This window comes from Oncorhynchus gorbuscha, linkage group LG10, assembly GCF_021184085.1.
Source record: "Oncorhynchus gorbuscha isolate QuinsamMale2020 ecotype Even-year linkage group LG10, OgorEven_v1.0, whole genome shotgun sequence".
Taxonomy (NCBI): domain Eukaryota; kingdom Metazoa; phylum Chordata; class Actinopteri; order Salmoniformes; family Salmonidae; genus Oncorhynchus; species Oncorhynchus gorbuscha.
Window position 1 is genome coordinate 36,133,868 of NC_060182.1, and position 21,060 is coordinate 36,154,927.

The 21,060-nt window shown below is 43.9% G+C and overlaps 1 protein-coding gene across 2 annotated transcripts in view; it reads left to right on the forward strand.

The window, feature by feature from the left end:
• Positions 1–21,060, forward strand: part of LOC124045985 (plexin-A2-like) — a 349,620-nt gene that overhangs the window by 231,904 nt on the left and 96,656 nt on the right. For both annotated transcript variants that reach the window (XR_006840933.1, XM_046365864.1), the window contains exons 9-12: positions 2,627–2,741; positions 3,647–3,847; positions 4,707–4,803; positions 5,148–5,338. Coding sequence is in view for 1 of the 2 variants with exons in the window: in XM_046365864.1 (XP_046221820.1) it covers positions 2,627–2,741; positions 3,647–3,847; positions 4,707–4,803; positions 5,148–5,338 (604 nt within the window). In the remaining variant the exon portion in view is untranslated. The remainder of the gene's footprint in view (positions 1–2,626; positions 2,742–3,646; positions 3,848–4,706; positions 4,804–5,147; positions 5,339–21,060) is intronic.

Here is a 21,060-nt window from a genome sequence, read left to right on the forward strand (position 1 = left end):
TAATCAGTGGACGTTAGCTAGCTGGCTAGTGAAGACTACGTTAGGACGGCGAAATACGATAATTACGCAATTACGCAATTATCTTTGATACAAAGACGGCTATGTAGCTAGCTGAGAAGAAATTGCTAAGATTAGACAAATCAAACCGTTGTGCTATAATGAAATATAATGAAAAAGTTATACTACCCGCGGGAGCGAAGTGCAGATGCGACCACTCGCTCCAACCGGAACCGGAACAAGCGTTGTTGAGGAGTTAGGTTAAAGGGTTACAGTTAGGTTTAAGTTGAGGAGTTAGGATAAAGGGTTACAGTTAGGGTTAAATTGAGGAGTTAGGTTAAAGGGTTAAGGTTAAGTTGAGGAGTTAAGATAAAGGGTTAATGTCAGGGTTAAGTTGAGGAGTTAGGTTAAAGGGTTAAGGTTAAGTTGAGGAGTTAGGATAGAGGGTTAGGGTTAAGTTGAGGAGTTAGGTTAAAGGGTTAAGGTTAAGTTGAGGAGTTAGGTTAAAGGGTTAAGGTTAAGTTGAGGAGAGTTAAAGGGTTAAGTTAGGGTTAAGTTGAGGAGTTAGGTTAAAGGGTTAAAGGGTTAAGTTGAGGAGTTAGGTTAAAGGGTTAAGTTGAGGAGTTAGGATAAAGGGTTAATGTTAAGTTGAGGAGTTAGGTTAAAGGGTTAGGGTTAAGTTGAGGAGTTAGGTTAAAGGGTTAAGGTTAAGTTGAGGAGTTAGGTTAAAGGGTTAAGGTTAGGGGAAGGAGAAGGGTTAGTAAAGGGGTTAGGTTAGGGTTATGGAATGGGTTAACTAAAAGGTTTAAGATTAAGGTTACATGTTGACATGTTGAGTAGTTGCAAAGTAGCTAAAAAGTAGTAAGTAGTTGAAATGTCGCTAATTATCTCAAATGCTAAAGTTGTCCGTGATGAGTTTCAGCTCAGTGTAATTTGAGTGTCTCGGATTTACGATTACTATGTTATGTCTAGTCTATGAGACCACGCTCATAGACGGATACACAAATACACACACATACAGACACACACACACTGCTATGTCGGCGGTTGAATCAGCCTCATTCTTCTGAATTAGAGTGTGCTTGCCAGGGATCCCTCCCATGCTTTTGCACTGGTGAATATTTCAGCATAAGTATGCATCATTTATCCAGCCTCGTTGCAGGGAAGGAAGAGAAAATAGAAGCATAGACTTTACCTCCCTCCAACAATGAATTCCTCAATATACTGTACAGTCAGACTATCCGGAGGGAATAATTACTATACCAGTCATAGGTTAGTCCAAAATGGCACCCTATTTGCGGGCCCTGGTCAAAAGTAGTGCACTATGTAGACAATAGGATGCCATATCAGATACAGTCATAAAGACCTGGACTTCCTGTCTATGGGATCCAAACAGAAGAGAGTCAGAAATTGTTACAACCATTTCAATCAACATCGCTGTAATGCTACCCTTAGGGGACAGAGTTTGCTTCCTGAAGCTCTACACCCTAACCTGCTGACAACTACACTCTAATTTCCCCTTCCTCGCTTCCTGAGAGATCTGAGCCATCATGTTGGCAGGCACACATGCGCATAACGTTGGCAACACACACAGGCACAAGAGTATGCACGCACACACACACATCCTGTCGTCATCCTCTCCCCTAGGCTGCGTCTGCTGTTTGCCATCCCTCTATATCCTCCAACCCTCCTCCCTCATCTCATTTAGCACAGGATGAGCACAGGGACATGGTTTGAGGTTGGGGGGGGGGCAACATCTCTACCCCACTCCCCCATTTCCACCCTGCCCAGGGCATCTACAGCAGCACGCGGGCACTGTGCCCCCTGCCAGCTGGTAATTACAATCACATTACAACAATACTGGCCTAATGGTAATGACAGGATCAAGCTGTGCCAACATCTTATTTGTCCCCATAACTCACTTTACCTCACTCCTTCCCTGACTTTGTACCCTACACTCTTAGAAAAAAAGGTGCTATCTAGAACCTAAATGGGTTCTACTGCTGTTCCCATAGGAGAACCCTTTTGAAGAACCCTTATTGGTTCCAGGTAGAACCCTTTCAGTGCCAGGTAAAACCCTTATTGGTTCCAGGTAGAACCCTTTCGGTGCCAGTTAAAACCCTTAGTGGTTCCAGGTAGAACCCTTTCAGTGCCAGGTAAAACCTTTATTGGTTCCAGGTAGAACCCTTTCCACAGTGGGTTGTTAATGGAACCAAAAAGAGTTCAACCTAAAAACCAAAAAGGGTTCTACCTGGAACAAAAAAGTGTTTTCCTATGGGGACAGCCAAATAACCTTTTTGAAACACTTTATTCCCTATTTAGTGCACTACTTTTGGGTCATAAGTACTGCATATGTAAAGAATAGGGTGCAATTGGGGCCTGCACTATGCTGTACTGCTGCCTCTAGTCATACATAGCGGTTATAGTGCCACTACAAACCCCGGGCTGTCGGGGTTGGCAGACTTGTATAGGAACTAGGAGGTACCGTGCCAACCACAAGGGCATCAACAGCATGTGCCCACTTGGGATCTGCTGCACTCGGTTGCTCCTTTTGTGCCATCCTCCTCCCACTTGACTAGCGCAGCTTCCTGAGTGTGTGTCCTGTCCATCTGTCTGTCCCTCCGTGCAGGTGTCTGTCCTGCGTGAACAGTGCCTTCCGCTGCCATTGGTGCAAGTACCGAAACCTGTGTACCCATGACCCCTCCAGCTGCTCCTTCCAAGAGGGACGTGTCAACGCCTCTGAGGTACGTATTGCAGACACACAAGCACACTCGCTCTCTCTCTCTCCTATCAGCCTGAGGGGCATGTCTCCAGACAGACACATCTAAGCCCCTCCATATTGACGTTTGCCATTCAAACCCTCTCTATTTGGTACTAGCAATTAGAAGTCGATTATTACAGCCTTTTAACACCTCGGTAACAATGGGATGTTTTGACAAGATCAATCAGGTTGTTTATGTGTATGAGTGGCACAGTATGTGTGTGTGTCTGTGTGTGTGTGTGTGTTGGCTGCTCACACCCTGCTGTGTGACTGTGGTTAAGGAGTGTGTTTACCTATCGGGGTGTAAAGTAACCCATTGATCTGTCTGCCTGAGAGAGAGGATAGACTTCTGCTGCAGAAGAGATGAGGACAGTTGCCACTCTCTCTCTCTCTCTCTCTCTCTTCACACTTCCCTTTTCACACACTCCACAGAGACCTACTGCGGCAGCAATGACTGATACGTAGCACACACTCTCACACACACACACACACTGCTGTAGCTATTTTTGGCCTCCCCTCTCCCCCGGCCTGCTATGATCCAGCAGAGTTCTCCTCCGGCTGTCAGTTGTCATCAGTCGCAAAGCACCGGCAGCATTTTGGAAGGTTGACCATCTGAATTGATCCTATTATGTGAGAAAGGCTTTGGAGTGGAAGAAATGGAGCAGCCAACACTCTCCAGCACCAGCCAGGAAGTGACGCCCGTATGACCCTGTTTGACCCTGCTGTTGCTTCTCCTCTCCCTCCACCACTTCCCCTGTCAAGGACTTTTGATCTCTCACGTACCAAGAGAACACTATTTTACCCAGCTGGCCTTGCTGTGTTTGTTTGTCTGTTATATGTATTTATTATATGTTATATACCTTTGACTCTCCCGTCCCCCCTCTCCAGGACTGTCCTCAGCTGGTACGTTCGGAGGAGATTCTGATCCCGGCTGGGGAGGTGAAGCCCATCACCCTGAAGGCCCGGAACCTCCCCCAGCCCCAGTCAGGCCAGCGGGGGTACGAGTGTGTCCTCCACATCCAGGGGGTCAGCCACCGAGTCACCGCCCTGCGCTTCAACAGCTCCTCTGTACAGTGTCAGAACAGCTCGGTGGGTACACACTGCAGGGCATGGAGACACGCTAAAACGCGTGATGGACACTCACAGCAACACAGGCTAGGTAGCAAAGGCTCACGTTCACATACACACATACTGCAGGAGAGGACACAAACACTCACGGCACATAAACACAGCATACTGTGTATGTATTCAAATGAAAACACACATTTTCCATCTCTCTCTTATTCACGAAGCCAGATGTATCCACATTACATTATTTTCACTATCACCACAACACCCCGGTTATCGCCTACATTCACTCCGTTTATAGCACAATATCAATTCCCATTTTGCACTTAAGCCCACTTTCACTCTGTGTCAATGAATGTCAATGATTGCCAACCTGTCAGTGAGTATCAGTGTCTGAGAAAAGGCAGCTCCGGTGGTGTGAGGCCCCTGGCCATGTCACCTTTATCCAGCAGCGGTGCCCTGTCAGTGGGGAGGCTGGGGGAGAGATGGGTCCTGACTTGGGTAATTACACAGGAGAGGACTGCAGTAAGGCTCTGCCCTCCAGCCCTTTTCCTAGAGGACACACACAAACACACACAGACTGCCAGGAGGGAGGCATCTCAGGACAGCAGCTCTGTGAAAGAAGGGGACATCCAAATCCTGAAGCCTTCCACTTAACTCTCCTCTCAAATGAGGTGGTGATGCAAGGTTGTAGCAACGTTGGGGTACCAGGCTCAGGGTTGGGGCTGGTGTTTAAGATTCTCATGCTGAAATGATTTATTCTCTCCTCCTTCCCTCTCTTTTTCTCTCTTTCCCTTTCTTTTGCTCTGTCTTTCCGTCTTCCCCTCTTTTTTGCGCTCTTTCCTCCCACCCTCCCTCCCTCTTTCCCTCCCTCCTGCAGTATCTTTATGAAGGGATGAAGATCAGTGAGTTGCCAGTGGATTTCTCAGTGGTCTGGAACGGCAACTTCATTATAGACAACCCAGATAAAATACAAGGTAAGACTGACACACACACACACACAAACACACACACACACACACACACTCAAATTTGTTGACATATCTCACCAACACATAAAACAGATGTTTCTTGTCAAATAACATCTTGTCTCAGCTGGAGACCAGTCAGACAGCATAATACCCGCTTTTACCCAAACAAATGAAGAGCACAGTTGTATCCTTGTTAAAAAATTCTCATGTTTTAACCAAAAAATTCCTCCCGGAATACAGTACACTACTACATTACACTGCAGTCATTATAATGTCAGGTTGTCAAATCAAATGCTGTTTCCTGTTTCCAGCACTGTTGTGTTTAACCTGAGTCCTCCTGAATCCCACAGTGCACCTGTATAAGTGTGCGGCCCAGAGGGACAGCTGTGGCATGTGTCTGAAGGCCCAGAGGAAGTTCCAGTGTGGCTGGTGTAGTGGAGAGGGCCGCTGTACCCTGCGCCACCACTGCCCGCCCCTCAACCCCCGCTGGCTAGACCTCTCCAGCAAGAACGTCAAGTGTATCAACCCCCGCATCACCGAGGTCAGTGATAACACACACACACACCCCCAGCTCCCCTCTACCCTCTCACACCCTCTTTTCCTTCACCACCATAAGGTTACACTTACTTGTCCTCTGCATCTATCGCCCTTTAGCCGTAGCTTGGCGTAGCCCTGAACGATATGGTGAAAAGTGATGTATTTGCCCGATTTGTCCTGAACAAAACAACAGCAGGTGGGCAGTAAAGGCGATGCTGCTTACGGTCGGTTGTACAATTTATCTGTACACAGTTATCCTTCAATTGAAATCAACAAACAACAGACTTAGAGCAGACAAGTGTCGCTCGTGACAATGAAAGGTCGTATTTGCATTGCGAGGCCTACATGGCAGAAGTGGTTTGGTCTGGTCTGGTCTATGTGAATGAGGATCCCCTCGGCTGTGCCCCCACTTATGGTGCTGCAAAGAGCTAGATGGGCTCTCTACCTCGCTCTCTCACCCCCCTCTCTATCTCTCTGTCCTCATCATCACTCTCTTACCACCCTCTCTCTCTCTCTCGCTTCATCTCTTTCTCTCTCTCTCTCTCCCTCTCTCTCCCTCTCTCTGTCTTTATGTCCTCTCTCTTTCTCTCCTCCCGCACACAATCAATATGCAGGGAGAGAGCATCTGGTGTTGATTTTCGCTGAAGGGAAAAAGTGAGTGTGTGTGAGTGTGTCACCTTCGGCCGCACTGCAAGGGTGAGAGACCTGGCACATACACCCTAGGGACCTGCCTCAGTGTCTCCCTCTGTAGGGTGCCAGCTGGCTTCCTCTCTATCTGTGCCACATAAGACACTTTTCTAGATATATATGCGGTGCTTGTTTTAGCTGGAGCTCCCAGCTTAAAAAGGAGTTCCATTTCATGTTCACACCAGCAGAGTGAAGTACAGTACAGTACAGTACAGTACACTGCTTTAACGAAACAGAATAGTCGACCAGCCTCTAGTAGTGAAGCAACTATCCCTGCTTGAGTTCCCCAGACAGACGTAGTCTCATTGAGGCAAGCTTATCGACGTGCCAGACTATTCAGACAGTAAGAGGAGAAGCGGTTATTGATTTGTGCCGTGACAGAGCTCTTTCTCGCCCAGTCGCCCTGACTTCCACCTGACAACAATGCCCAACCCTGCGACTGTCCCCCATGACCAGGAATTCCATGTTTTTCCCCCCCAGCAGCAGCCCTTTATGTGTCCTGAGGCATCATTTCTGTGCAGCTAGTGTGGTGGGTATAGTTGGCCCAGTGTCACAGGGGAATCAGAAACTGTATTTCATTTAGGGCTGGGCGATATGGCCAATATATCATAGCACAGTGTTTTTCTCATTTATTACAGTATTTGATGTTTTTGAATAAAAGTTCTCAATATGCTTTCTGAGTAGTTCATGACCCGAAGGTGGAAAAACCTACATTAGAAGTGATTTCATTGGGGGTGTTCTTCATTCTGTTTGTTTTATACTGTTCAATCCAACTTCAAACAACAACAAAGAAGCATTTTTCATCCATTTCTGCATTTCCTGCAATGTTATTATCATTTCCACATTGTGCCCCACAGAGCTGCATAATATGGGTAAAACGCCTAGTTAATTGGTGAACTGTTGGAATCATGGAAATATAATGAGTTATTCTAATTCTATAGTTTGAATATAGTGGCCATCACCTAGAATACCTTGTTTGACATGACAACAAATGAAGATGCCAGGGAGGAGTTATTGGACAGGGTAGGAACCATGTTGGTCAGTGTTTCCAGGGAACCCTAATTAGATGTTACATGACATGTTTTCTTACCTCGTGTAGCTAGCTAACATATTCATGCTTTGCCTGTTCCTCTCTGATTTGTAAGATACCATTGCACAAACAACATGCTTATCTAGGCCTACACCAGCACCGATACTAGGCTATATTAGCCAGCTAAGAATGCTTTGACTTAGTACATTTATCAAATCATTTAACTAGCGATTAGCATTAGCGGCTAACACGATTTATTTTAGCTAGAACTTGCTAAGAAACGTTTGCAGACGGTAAGATGCACTGTAATTATAGAACGCCTGTAGAGAGCAGCATTGTTGTCGCCAACGTCTTTCTGGATCTGACCAGCAGGCTGCAGAATGAAAGGCAAGAAAGTGCTTGTGACACCATAGTGAAGCAACTGCTCACTCCTTGAGATCGCTGGTTTGGCCCTTGGCACTTGACTTCCACGTCAGACAGATACTCGGTTATGTCCACTATGAAGGCCAAATCACACATCCACTTGTCATCACTCAGTAGCCCCAACAGGTTTCCCCTTCATCTCCATTAATTGTTGTACTTCATCCTTCAGTCCGTAAAACCACGCGAGTGTGTTTCCACGGTTCAACCATCGCACCTCTCAGTGGTAAACCAGATTCAAGATCACTCACTAGCTCCTAAAATTGGCGGTTATTCATCCCTTTGCTTTTGATAAAATTGATGGTCGACACTACAGTTGCCATTACATTGTTCGGCTTCAGGGACTGTGCACACAGACTTTCTTAATGTATGATGTAGTTGCACACAGTTAAATCACTTGGATCAAGACTGAGACAACTCATTTCTTTTTTCACTAATGCGGTTAACCCCTTTTTTGAGCCGGCCATGGGATGGCACTCCATCTGTAGTAAGGCCACTTCATTTTTCAAACCGTAGCTCAAATTTGTTCATAGCCGAGACAAGTCTCTCAAACAAGTCCACACCTCTGGTAGTGCCATGCATGGCTTCCAAAGACAGCAATTCTTCCCTTGTGTCAAAGTCAGCGGTAATCCCACGCACAAAAATGGCAAATTGGGCGGTATTTGTTGTGTTAGTCGTTTCATCACACGCCAAAGCCAAAAATACGACAGTCCTTCAACGTTTTTTCGATATCTTGTGCCATGTCAATGTCTGTCTGGTGCTTACAACTCTTTTACAAATCCTGCTTCCAAATGAGGCTTCAGTTTCTTTGTGATAAGCTGGCTCACCACAAAACCTGCTTGCGTATCATTTTCCCCATCCAAACGAGGTTTCGTAAAAGGCGACTTGTTGAGCACCCAAACCCTGCTGAAGAGCAGTGACTTTATCCACACGGAGTTGTCCTCTCAACTAATTCAGTTTAGCATGTTTCGAGCTGTAATGATGCTCCAAATGTGCCTTTTTCATTACCGCAAGTGCATGCCCACAAACTAGGCATACAGGTTTGCCTTTCACATCAACAAAAAAATGTATATTTGTCCATTTCAAATCAAAGTTTATTTGTCATGCGCCCAGAATACACACACCTTACAGTGAAATGCTGATTTACAGGCTCTAACCAAATTGTTATGTAGAAAAATAGGTAGAACAATACAAAAGTTTAAAAAATCTAACAAATGTAAAAAAGACAGAGAAAAATAACAGTAGTGAGGTTATAACAGTAGTGAGGTTATAACAGTAGTGAGGCTATAACAGTAGTGAGGCTATAACAGTAGTGAGGCTATAACAGTAGTGAGGTTATAACAGTAGTGAGGCTATAACAGTAGTGAGGCTATAACAGTAGTGAGGCTATAACAGCAGTGAGGCTATAACAGTAGTGAGGTTATAACAGTAGTGAGGCTATAACAGTAGTGAGGTTATAACAGTAGTGAGGTTATAACAGTAGTGAGACTATAACAGTAGTGAGGCTATAACAGTAGTGAGGTTATAACAGTAGTGAGGCTATAACAGTAGTGAGGCTATAACAGTAGTGAGGCTATAACAGTAGTGAGGCTATAACAGTAGTGAGGTTATAACAGTAGTGAGGCTATAACAGTAGTGAGGCTATATACAATAGTGAGGCTATAACAGTAGTGAGGTTATAACAGTAGCTAGGCTATAACAGTAGCTAGGCTATAACAGTAGTGAGGCTATAACAGTAGTGAGGCTATAACAGTAGCGAGGCTATAACAGTAGCGAGGCTATAACAGTAGTGAGGTTATAACAGTAGTGAGGCTATATACAGTAGTGAGGCTATAACAGTAGTGAGTCTATAACAGTAGTGAGGCTATATACAGTAGTGAGGCTATAACAGTAGTGAGGCTATAACAGTAGTGAGGTTATAACAGTAGTGAGGCTATATACAGTAGTGAGGCTATAACAGTAGTGAGGCTATAACAGTAGTGAGGCTATAACAGTAGCGAGGCTATAACAGTAGTGAGGCTATAACAGTAGTGAGGCTATAAGAGTTGTGAGGCAAAAACGGTAGTGATGCTATAACAGTAGTGAGGCTATAACAGTAGTGAGGCTATAACAGTAGTGAGGCTATAACAGTAGTGAGGCTATAACAGTAGTGAGGCTATAACAGTAGTGAGGCTATAACAGTAGCGAGGCTATAACAGTAGCGAGGCTATAACAGTAGTGAGGCTACATACAGTAGTGAGGCTATAACAGTAGTGAGGCTACATACAGTAGTGAGGCTATAACAGTAGCTAGGCTATATACAGTAGTGAGGCTATAACAGTAGTGAGGCTATAACAGTAGCTAGGCTATAACAGTAGCGAGGCTATAACAGTAGTGAGGCTATAACAGTAGCTAGGCTATATACAGTAGTGAGGCTATAACAGTAGCTAGGCTATATACAGTAGTGAGGCTATAACAGTAGCTAGGCTATATACAGTAGTGAGGCTATAACAGTAGCGAGGCTATATACAGTAGTGAGGCTATAACAGTAGTGAGGCTATAACAGTAGCTAGGCTATATACAGTAGTGAGGCTATAACAGTAGCGAGGCTATAACAGTAGCTAGGCTATAACAGTAGTGAGGCTATAACAGTAGTGAGGCTATAACAGTAGCTAGGCTATAACAGTAGCGAGGCTATAACAGTAGCGAGGCTATAACAGTAGCTAGGCTATAACAGTAGCGAGGCTATAACAGTAGCTAGGCTATAACAGTAGCGAGGCTATAACAGTAGCGAGGCTATAACAGTAGCTAGGCTATAACAGTAGCTAGGCTATAACAGTAGCTAGGCTATAACAGTAGTGAGGCTATAACAGTAGCGAGGCTATAACAGTAGCGAGGCTATAACAGTAGCTAGGCTATAACAGTAGCTAGTCTATAACAGTAGCTAGGCTATAACAGTAGCTAGGCTATAACAGTAGTGAGGCTATAACAGTAGTGAGGCTATAAGAGTTGTGAGGCAAAAACGGTAGTGAGGCTATAACAGTAGTGAGGCTATAACAGTAGTGAGGCTATATACAGTAGTGAGGCTATAACAGTAGTGAGGCTATAACAGTAGTGAGGCTATAACAGTAGTGAGGCTATATACAGTAGTGAGGCTATAACAGTAGCGAGGCTATAACAGTAGTGAGGCTACATACAGTAGTGAGGCTATAACAGTAGTGAGGCTACATACAGTAGTGAGGCTATAACAGTAGCTAGGCTATATACAGTAGTGAGGCTATAACAGTAGTGAGGCTATAACAGTAGCTAGGCTATAACAGTAGCGAGGCTATAACAGTAGTGAGGCTATAACAGTAGCTAGGCTATATACAGTAGTGAGGCTATAACAGTAGCTAGGCTATATACAGTAGTGAGGCTATAACAGTAGCTAGGCTATATACAGTAGTGAGGCTATAACAGTAGCGAGGCTATATACAGTAGTGAGGCTATAACAGTAGTGAGGCTATAACAATAGCTAGGCTATATACAGTAGTGAGGCTATAACAGTAGCGAGGCTATAACAGTAGCTAGGCTATAACAGTAGTGAGGCTATAACAGTAGTGAGGCTATAACAGTAGCTAGGCTATAACAGTAGCGAGGCTATAACAGTAGCGAGGCTATAACAGTAGCTAGGCTATAACAGTAGCGAGGCTATAACAGTAGCTAGGCTATAACAGTAGCGAGGCTATAACAGTAGCGAGGCTATAACAGTAGCTAGGCTATAACAGTAGCTAGGCTATAACAGTAGCTAGGCTATAACAGTAGTGAGGCTATAACAGTAGCGAGGCTATAACAATAGCGAGGCTATAACAGTAGCTAGGCTATAACAGTAGCTAGTCTATAACAGTAGCTAGGCTATAACAGTAGCTAGGCTATATACAGATACCGTTATAGAAGGTAAAGTAAAAACCCAAACTGGTTCCTGCATCAATACCGGTATAAAGTAAAATACGGTTTAATTCGGTTTGGCAATGCACAAGTAAGTGTTCTGTGTTTAACCCCCGGACAACAGCACCTACAGTAGCTACACATTGATTCATTAGGCTATACTCTCCCCACTGTGTATTCAGAAATAACCCCAGCCAATATATAGTGAAAGACATCCCTAATTGATTTGCTATACTGTACTCTGATTAGGCAGGCTACACCAGGGTGGGTGTTAGATGGATCTCCGTTTTGTGTTCTAGCTTTTTCTCCCTCTTTTTCTCTTTAGCTCTCTCTCTCTCTGCTCAATTTCTTATCCCCCTTCCCCACTCTTCCTGTTCTTCTTTCTCTCTCTTGTTCTCTATTTCGCTCTCTCTTTCTCACTCTCTCCTTCTCTTTCTGTTCCCCTTCATCCCTCTATCCCTCTCCTGTGTCTATCCGTGTGTCTCTCTCTGTGACTCATTCTCGTAAATGAAGTTACTGTCATTCTGAGATACCTGACACAGCGAAGTGTGTGTGACTGACAGCGTGTTTGTGTGCCCGTGCGTGCGTGGGTGTGTGTGTGTGTGTGCCAATGAGGAGTGTGATTGTGTGTACTTTTGCGTGTGATATATGTGTACTTGTGTGTGGTGTGTGAAATTCTAACAAGCAGTAACCCTATGGGAGCATATCTCATTCAGCTCCCAGTTTTCGTTAGTGTAGTGAGTAGTGTATGTGATTACCAAGGACACACTGAGTGGACTTCTCTATTCCTCACTCTGAGTAGTAGATTAGAGGGATATCAGTGGAGAATGTAGCTGAGGTAGAGAGATGAGAACAGAACAGAGGCAGCTAAACAAAGGGAGGGAGTGAGAGACAGATATATATATAGAGAGAGATGGATGGATGGAAGAAAAGTAGTGCTGAAACCTACCAAAATACAATTAGGCAAGAACAAATTCAATCACTCCCAGACAACTTCCTGGACAAAATGTTTCACTGTAATTGTGAATGTGTGAACTTGGCAGTGGAAACCTTTAACAGTACATCTCAGCTTCCCTATCACATCAAAACATTTCAAGTAGACAACCTAAGGAAATTAACAACAATGACAAATGGTTTTGATGAAGAATACAAAAACCTAAGAAAGACCTTGAGAAACCTGTCCAAACAAAAACATAGAGACCTAGAAAGCCTGAGCCTACACCTTCACTATGGTGAATCACTAAAACAATACAGAAATACACTACGGAAAAAGAAAGAACAGCACGTCAGAAATCAGCTCAATGTAATTGAAGAATCCATAGACTCTAACCACTTCTGGGAAAATTGGAAAACACTAAACTAACAACACGAAGAGTTATCTATCCAAAATGGAGAGGTATGGATAAACCACTTCTCCAATCTTTATTGCCTCTACAACAAACAACAAAAACATATACATGATCAAATACACATCTTAGAATCAGCTACTAAAGACTACCAGAACCCACTGGATTATCAAATGACATTGAATGAACTACAGGACAAAATACAAAACCCTCCAACCCAAAAAGGCCTGTGGTGTTGATGGTATCCTTAATGAAATGATAAAATATACAGATCACAAATTCCAATTGAATGTACGTCAACTTTTTAACATCCTCCTCAGCTATGGCATCTTCTCCAATATTTGGAACCAAGGACTGATCGACCCAATCCACAAAGTGGAGCAAATTTGACCCCAATAACTACCGTGGGATATGCGGCAACAGCGGTCTTGGGAAAATCCTCTGCATTATCATTAACAGCAGACGCTCTCGTTGGCTGGCCCTCGCTTCATACTCGTCGCCAAACCCTCTGGCTCCAGGTCATCTACAAGACCCTGCTAGGTAAAGTCCCCCCTTATCTCAGCTCATTGGTCAACATAGCAGCACCCACCTGTAGCACGTGCTCCAGCAGGTGACTCTCTGTTCACCCTCAAAACCAATACTTCCCTTGGCCGCCTCTCCTTCTAGTTCTGCTGCCAATGACTGGAACGAACTACAAAAATCTCTGACACTGGAAACACTTATCTCCCTCACTAGCTTTAAGCACCCGCTGTCAGAGCAGCTCACAGATTACTGCACCTGTACATAGCCCATCTATAATTGATCCCAAACAACTACCTCTTCCTCTACTGTATTTATTTATTTATTTAGCTCCTTTGCACCCCATTATTTCTCTCTACTTTGCACATTCTTCCACTGCAAATCTACCATTCCAGTGTTTTACTTGCTATATTGTATTTGCACATAGAATTCCACATGTTTATTAAATTAAACTCACAAACAGAATAAACAGCAAACGAAACGTGTAACAAATGCAGTACTTCCAGGCAACTACACAAAAAACAAGATCCCACAAAACCAAGTGTGGAAATGGCTGCCTAAATATGATCCCCAATCAGAGACACCGATAAACAGCTGCCTCTGATTGTGAACCATAACAGGCCAACATAGAAATAAATGCACTAGATCACCAACCCTAGTCACACCCCGACCTAACCAAAATAGAGAATAAAAAGGCTCTCTATGGTCAGGGCGTGACAATAACAAAGCCATCTCCCTACAGAGAGATGAACCTGGAGAAGAGTCTCCTAAGCAAACTGGTCCTGGGGCTCTGTTCACCAACACAAGCAGATCCCCAGGACAGCAACACAATTTGACCCAACCAAATCATGAGAAAAACAAAAAGATAATTACTTGACACATTGGAAAGAATTAACAAAAAAACTCAGCAAACTAGAATGCTATTTGGCCCTAAACAGAGAGTATACACAGTTGCAGAATACCTGACCACTGTGACTGAGCCAAAGCTTTGACTATGTACAGACTCAGTGAGCATAGCCTTGCTATTGAGAGAGGCCGCAGTAGGCAGACCTGGCTCTCAAGAGAAGACAGGCTATGTGCATACTGCCCACAAAATGAGATGGAAACTGAGCTGCACTTCCTAAAATCCTTTCAAATGTATGACCATATTAGAGACACATATTTCCCTCAGACCCACAAAGCATTGGAAAACAATTTTAATTTTGATAAACTCCCATATCTATTGGGCGAATTACCACCAGTGAAGAACACCATTGTAAATACAACCTATATTGTACTTGTGTACATCATTACAAAACTATATAGACATAACATGACATTTGAAATGTCTCTATTCCTTAGTAACTTTTGTGTAATGTTTACTGTTCATTTTTTATTGTTTATTTTGACTTTTGTTTGTCTATTTCACTTGCTTTGTTAATGTAAAAACAATTCGCAATAAAGCCCCTTTTATTGAATTGAGAGAGAGAGACAGAGAGACAGAGAGAGACAGAGAGAGACACAGAGAGAGAGAGAGAGAGAGAGAGAGAGAGAGAGAGAGAGAGAGAGAGAGAGAGAGAGAGAGAGAGAGAGAGAGAGAGAATGGAAAGTAAAGTTGAGAGGTGAGGTGGGAGGAAGAGAAATTAAGTCAGAGGAAGAAGAGGATGCCAAGTAGATGAAAGGGGAGGAGAGTAAGAGGAGAGGAGAGGAGAGCCCCTGTGGGGTGTCAGAGCTCAGCCCCGTTATACAGCACAGCTGCCACTGGGAGCCTGTACTGCATTGATTTGTACTTTTCACTTTTCACTGTAGTTGGGGACACACACACACACACACACACACACACACACACACACACACACACACACACACACACACACACACACACACACACACACACACACACACACACACACACACACACACACACACACACACACACACACAGTACAGCTCCAGAGGCAAAAACACCAACTAGCAAGCAACATTTGGCACTTGTTGAGCTTATATTTATTACCCCTCCCGGTGTACTGTGCATTCATTTGTTCTTATCTCTCTTCCCCCAACCCCTTTCCTCTCCCAATAATAAGAATTTCTTCAAAAAGACCACACTCTTTCCCTCATGGGCTGAATTTATGAATACATTTTGTTTTGATTGTATGCAACAAAGCCCCAATCATGATCTGATTTGTGTACATACATCGATACTAGCCTATGTGCCTACCAGAAGACGCTCCTTGTGAATAATTTATATTTCTATTAAGTACCGTGCCTGAGCCCCCTCTCCCGGCACAGTATTAATATTGAGCAGATAAAAGCCTCCTCTAACAGCAGAGGGAACAGCATCAAATGAAGCTGGGGATTAGAGGACTTGAAAGGCATCATGGGTAGGAGGAACTCTTTCTGGGCTGGACTGTATGGCTCCTATATACGCTGGAGAGAATAGAGATACTACTGCTTCCTGTAATGGCTGGATACGCTATAGTACTGTAGCTGTCGTCTTAACACACCTGAAACATGGAAGAGAGGTATACAGTACTGTAGCTGTTGTCTTAACACACCTGATCCGTGGAAGAGAGGTATACAGTACTGTAGCTGTTGTCTTAACACACCTGATCCGTAGAAGAGAGGTATACAGTACTGTAGCTGTTGTCTTAACACACCTGATCCGTAGAAGAGAGGTATACAGTACTGTAGCTGTTGTCTTAACACTGATCCTGATCAGTACTGTGGAAGAAGAGGTATACAGTACTGTAGCTGTTGTCTTAACACATCTGAAACATGGAAGAGAGGTATACAGTACTGTAGCTGTTGTCTGATTAACACACCTGATCCGTAGAAGAGAGGTATACAGTACTGTAGCTGTTGTCTTAACACACCTGATCCGTAGAAGAGAGGTATACAGTACTGTAGCTGTTGTCTTAACACACCTGATCCGTAGAAGAGAGGTATACAGTACTGTAGCTGTTGTCTTAACACACCTGATCCGTAGAAGAGAGGTATACAGTACTGTAGCTGTTGTCTTAACACACTGATCCATGGAAGAGAGGATACAGTACTGTATGTCTTAACACACCTGAAACATGGAGAGGTATACAGTACTGTAGCTGTTGTCTTAACACCACCTGTATACATCCAGCTGGACATCTGAAACATGGAAGAGAGGTATACAGTACTGTAGCTGTTGTCTTAACACACCTGATCCGTGGAAGAGAGGTATACAGTACTGTAGCTGTTGTCTTAACACACCTGATCCGTAGAAGAGAGGTATACAGTACTGTAGCTGTTGTCTTAACACACCTGATCCTGTTGTCTTAACACACCTGAAGAGAGGTATACAGTACTGTAGCTGTTGTCTTAACACATCTGAAACATGGAAGAGAGGTATACAGTACTGTAGCTGTTGTCTTAACACACCTGATCCGTAGAAGAGAGGTATACAGTACTGTAGCTGTTGTCTAGAAGAGAGGTAGCTGTTGTCTTAACACACCTGATCCGTAGAAGAGAGGTATACAGTACTGTAGCTGTTGTCTTAACACACCTGATCCGTAGAAGAGAGGTATACAGTACTGTAGCTGTTGTCTTAACACCTGATCCTGTATACAGTACTGTAGCTGTTGTCTTAACACACCTGAATGGAAGAGAGGTATACAGTACTGTAGCTGTTGTCTTAACACACCTGAAACATGGAAGAGAGGTATACAGTACTGTAGCTGTCTTAACACACCTGATCCATGGAAGAGAGGTATACAGTACTGTAGCTGTTGTCTTAACACACCTGATCCGTGGAAGAGAGGTATACAGTACTGTAGCTGTTGTCTTAACACACCTGATCCGTAGAAGAGAGGTATACAGTACTGTAGCTGTTGTCTTAACACCTGATCCGTAGAAGAGAGGTATACAGTACTGTAGCTGTTGTCTTAACACACCTGATCCGAAGAAGAGGTATACAGTACTGTAGCTGTTGTCTTAACACACCTGATACAGTACTGTAGCTGTTGTCTTAACACACCTGATCCGTGGAAGAGAGGTATACAGTACTGTAGCTGTTGTCTTAACACACCTGATCCGTGGAAGAGAGGTATACAGTACTGTAGCTGTTGTCTTAACACACCTGATCCGTGGAAGAGAGGTATACAGTACTGTAGCTGTTGTCTTAACACACCTGAAACATGGAAGAGAGGTATACAGTACTGTAGCTGTTGTCTTAACACACCTGATCCGTAGAAGAGAGGTATACAGTACTGTAGCTGTTGTCTTAACACACCTGATCCGTAGAAGAGAGGTATACAGTACTGTAGCTGTTGTCTTAACACACCTGATCCGTAGAAGAGAGGTATACAGTACTGTAGCTGTTGTCTTAACACACCTGATCCGTAGAAGAGAGGTATACCGTACTGCAGCTAATCTCTAGTTCAAGCTCATTAGTAAAAAATCATCATTGCATAACAATGTGAAATGTAAAGGCTTCGTGTAAAGGCAGTATACAGTATAGAGCAGTGGCCTGTTGTACCACCAGAGGGAGGGTGGGACTGACTGTCACCCAGTAAACAGTAGACTACAGCAAACATAGTCCTTCTCTTCTCTCTCTCACCTGGCCCTGAAATAACCCTGTGCTCCAACAGTTCATTTAGATCCAGCCAATGGCAGGCACGACAAATCGTTGTTCAATCCAACCGAGGCATCTATAGGCAAACAAACACACACACACACACAAGCACTGATATGGAAGCACACACACACACAGTGTTCTGGACAGGGGGTAGAGAGGCCTGGAATGAAAACACTGCCGGATAAGTCACGGTGCCCTCATGGAGGCTGTGGTGCCCCCCTCCCCACCACACAGCAGTACACCTCCCAGGTGTGTGTGTTTGTCTCCCTTCCTTTCTTCATTCCTCTCCTCTGCTTCCAGTATTTCTCTCCTGTCCCCTTCATCCCCGTCTGTATCTCTCGGCAGGCTACAAGACATTTAAGAGCCTATAAAGTATTTCATGTGTAGTTTGTTCACGGGGAAAGAAGAAGTGATAAGTGGGTTTTTATAAAGCACATTAACCGCTAGTCACAATGAAATTTGACATGCCTGAACTACCCTCAAAGACCCCAAAGACAGCTCTGAGGTCTGGGTGCAAGATGTGCCGTTTAAAAGACTGGGAGTGGATCTACCCACAGCGATCCAGATGCTACATACGCTCATATTGATAGCAGCTTCAGAGGCAACAGTTCTAACATGCTTTCACTTTGACTTTTTTTAGTATTTTTTAAACTCTGGCGTCTTAGTTGAAATGCAATCAGAAACAGCTGTTATCTGAGGAAGGGGAAAGCCCAGAGAGAAAGAGAGAGAGAGCACTAGTGGTGCCTACATTAAGGCCTGTTCACATGAAGAGTGCACTGTGATGTCTGCCATTATAATATGGCACAACACAGCTCAAAGCCTTCCTCTCTCTCGTCTCTCTGTCTGCCAGTAGAATGTAGAATGCCATTGAGTTTCCGACTTTCTTTTCTACCCCCCAAGCTAGCTCAGGTTGCTTTTCCTCTATTGAGTTTAGCATAGACTAGATGATCATCACTTGCCCCACCATTACCTCAGATAAATATATAAACATGGCGCTTAGCAATGCAAGGCTGTTCATACTGGCCATTCCTCGTCTTCTGCTCTGTCTCTTCTCTCCTCTCTCTATGGGTCTCTAGCACTGTTAGGGTATTGTGTTGGCCATCCCCCTCCTCTCTCTACTTGGCATCCTCTTCTTCCTCTGACTTAATTTCTCTTCCTCCCACCTCACCTCTCTCTCTCTCTCTCCTCTCTCTCTCTCTCTCTCTCTCTCTCTCCCTACTCTCCCCCTCTCTCTCTCTCTCTCTGATGGAAGGAGGTTTTCACTCAAAATCTCACAATACATGGCCCCATTCATTCTTTCCTTTACACGGATCAGTCATCCTGGTCCCTTTGCAGAAAAACAGCCCCAAAGCATGATGTGTTGGGAATTTACAGGCTTCTCTAATCTTTTTTTTTTGGACGCTTCTTCCTCTCTGTCACAGACGCCACGGTTTCCCTTAGTTTGAAGATGTAATCCAGAGACAGGTGTTTTATACAACATCCGTCTGTGTGTTCTCTTTTCAACTCCGTCTGCATATTTGCAATCAAACGCCAGAATGTTCTCCATCTCCTTAGCTATCGTACTCTAATTTCACTGATTTCAAAACTCGGTCCTCCAGAAAGTGGAGAGCAACACTTATGCAGTTCTACTACGTGATTTCTTTCAAAAAAGCTGCGTTAGAAAGAATTAGCTACACATACATACCAGCTCATATTATAGACAGAAGCATGCTACATGGCAGACCAATCCGAACTCATCTCTCGGCATGTCCAGCCCACACATTATCTGAGCCAATCATGGCTAGCGTAAAGGTTGCTCTCTTTTTCTGTGGCTATACTAACTAGGCTCGTACTTTAACAATTTTATTTGTATTTACAGATGGAATACAAGTTTGTTATTAAGAGATATAAAAGTTCACATATTCCAGAAGACGTTTCTGCCAAAAAAAGGTTTATGTTCAAATGGCTCTCCTGTGAAGTAGTGACGCGCAACACACGCCTCTTTTCCTGATACGAGTCACATACAGTGGCAAGACAAATTATGTGAACCCTTTGTAATTACCTGGATTTCTGCATAAATTGGTCTTCAAATTTGATCTGATCTTCATCTAAGTCACAACAATAGACAAACACAGTGTGCTTAAACTAATAAATCACAAATTACTGTATTTTTCTCTATTGAATACATCATTTAAACATTCACAGTGTAGGTTGGAGAAAGTATGTCAGCCCCTAGGCTAATGATTTCTCCAAAATCTAATTGGAGTCAGGAATCAGCTAACCTGGAGTCCAATCAATGAGAGGAGATTGGAGAAGTTGTTTAGAGCTGCCTTGCCCTATAAAAAACACTCACAAAATGTGAGTTTGCTATTCACAAGAAGCATTGGCTGATGTGAACCATGTCTCGAATAAAAGAGATCTCAGAAGACCTGATATTAAGAATTGTGACTTGCATAAAGCTGGAAAGGGTTACAAAAGTACACACGGTAAGACAAATTGTCTATAAATGGAGAAAGTTCAGCACTGTTGCTACTCTGCATAGGAGTGGCCAACCTGCAAAGATGACTGCAAGAGCACAGTGCAGAATGCTCAATCTACGATACGTAAAACCCTAAACTAGAATGGTGTTCATGCGTGGACACCACGGATGAAGCCACTGCTGTCCAAAAAAACATTGCTGCACGCCTGAAGTTTGATAAGATAACCTGGATGTAGTGCTAGCAAAATATTCTGTGGACAGATTAAACTACAATTGAGTTGTTTGGAAGGAACACACAACACTATGTGTGGAGAAAAAATGCACAGCACAGCAACATCAAAACCTCATCACAACTGTAAAGTATAGTGGAGGGAGCATCATGGTTTGGGGCTGCTTTGTTGCCTCAGGACGTGAACAGCTTGCTATTATCAACGGAAAAATGAATTCTCAAGTTTATCAAGACATTTTGCAGGAGAATGTAAGGCTATCTGTCCACCATTTGAAGCTCAACAGAAGTTGGGTGATGCAACAGGACAACAACACAAAACACAGAAGTAAATCAACAACAGACTGGATTGAACAGAAGAAAATATGCCTTCTGGAGGTGCCCAGTCAGAGTCCTGACCTTCTGGAGGTGCCCAGTCAGAGTCCTGACCTTCTGGAGGTGCCCAGTCAGAATCCTGCCCTTCTGGAGGTGCCCAGTCAGAATCCTGCACTTCTGGAGGTGCCCAGTCAGAGTCCTGACCTTCTGGAGTGGCCCAGTCAGAGTCCT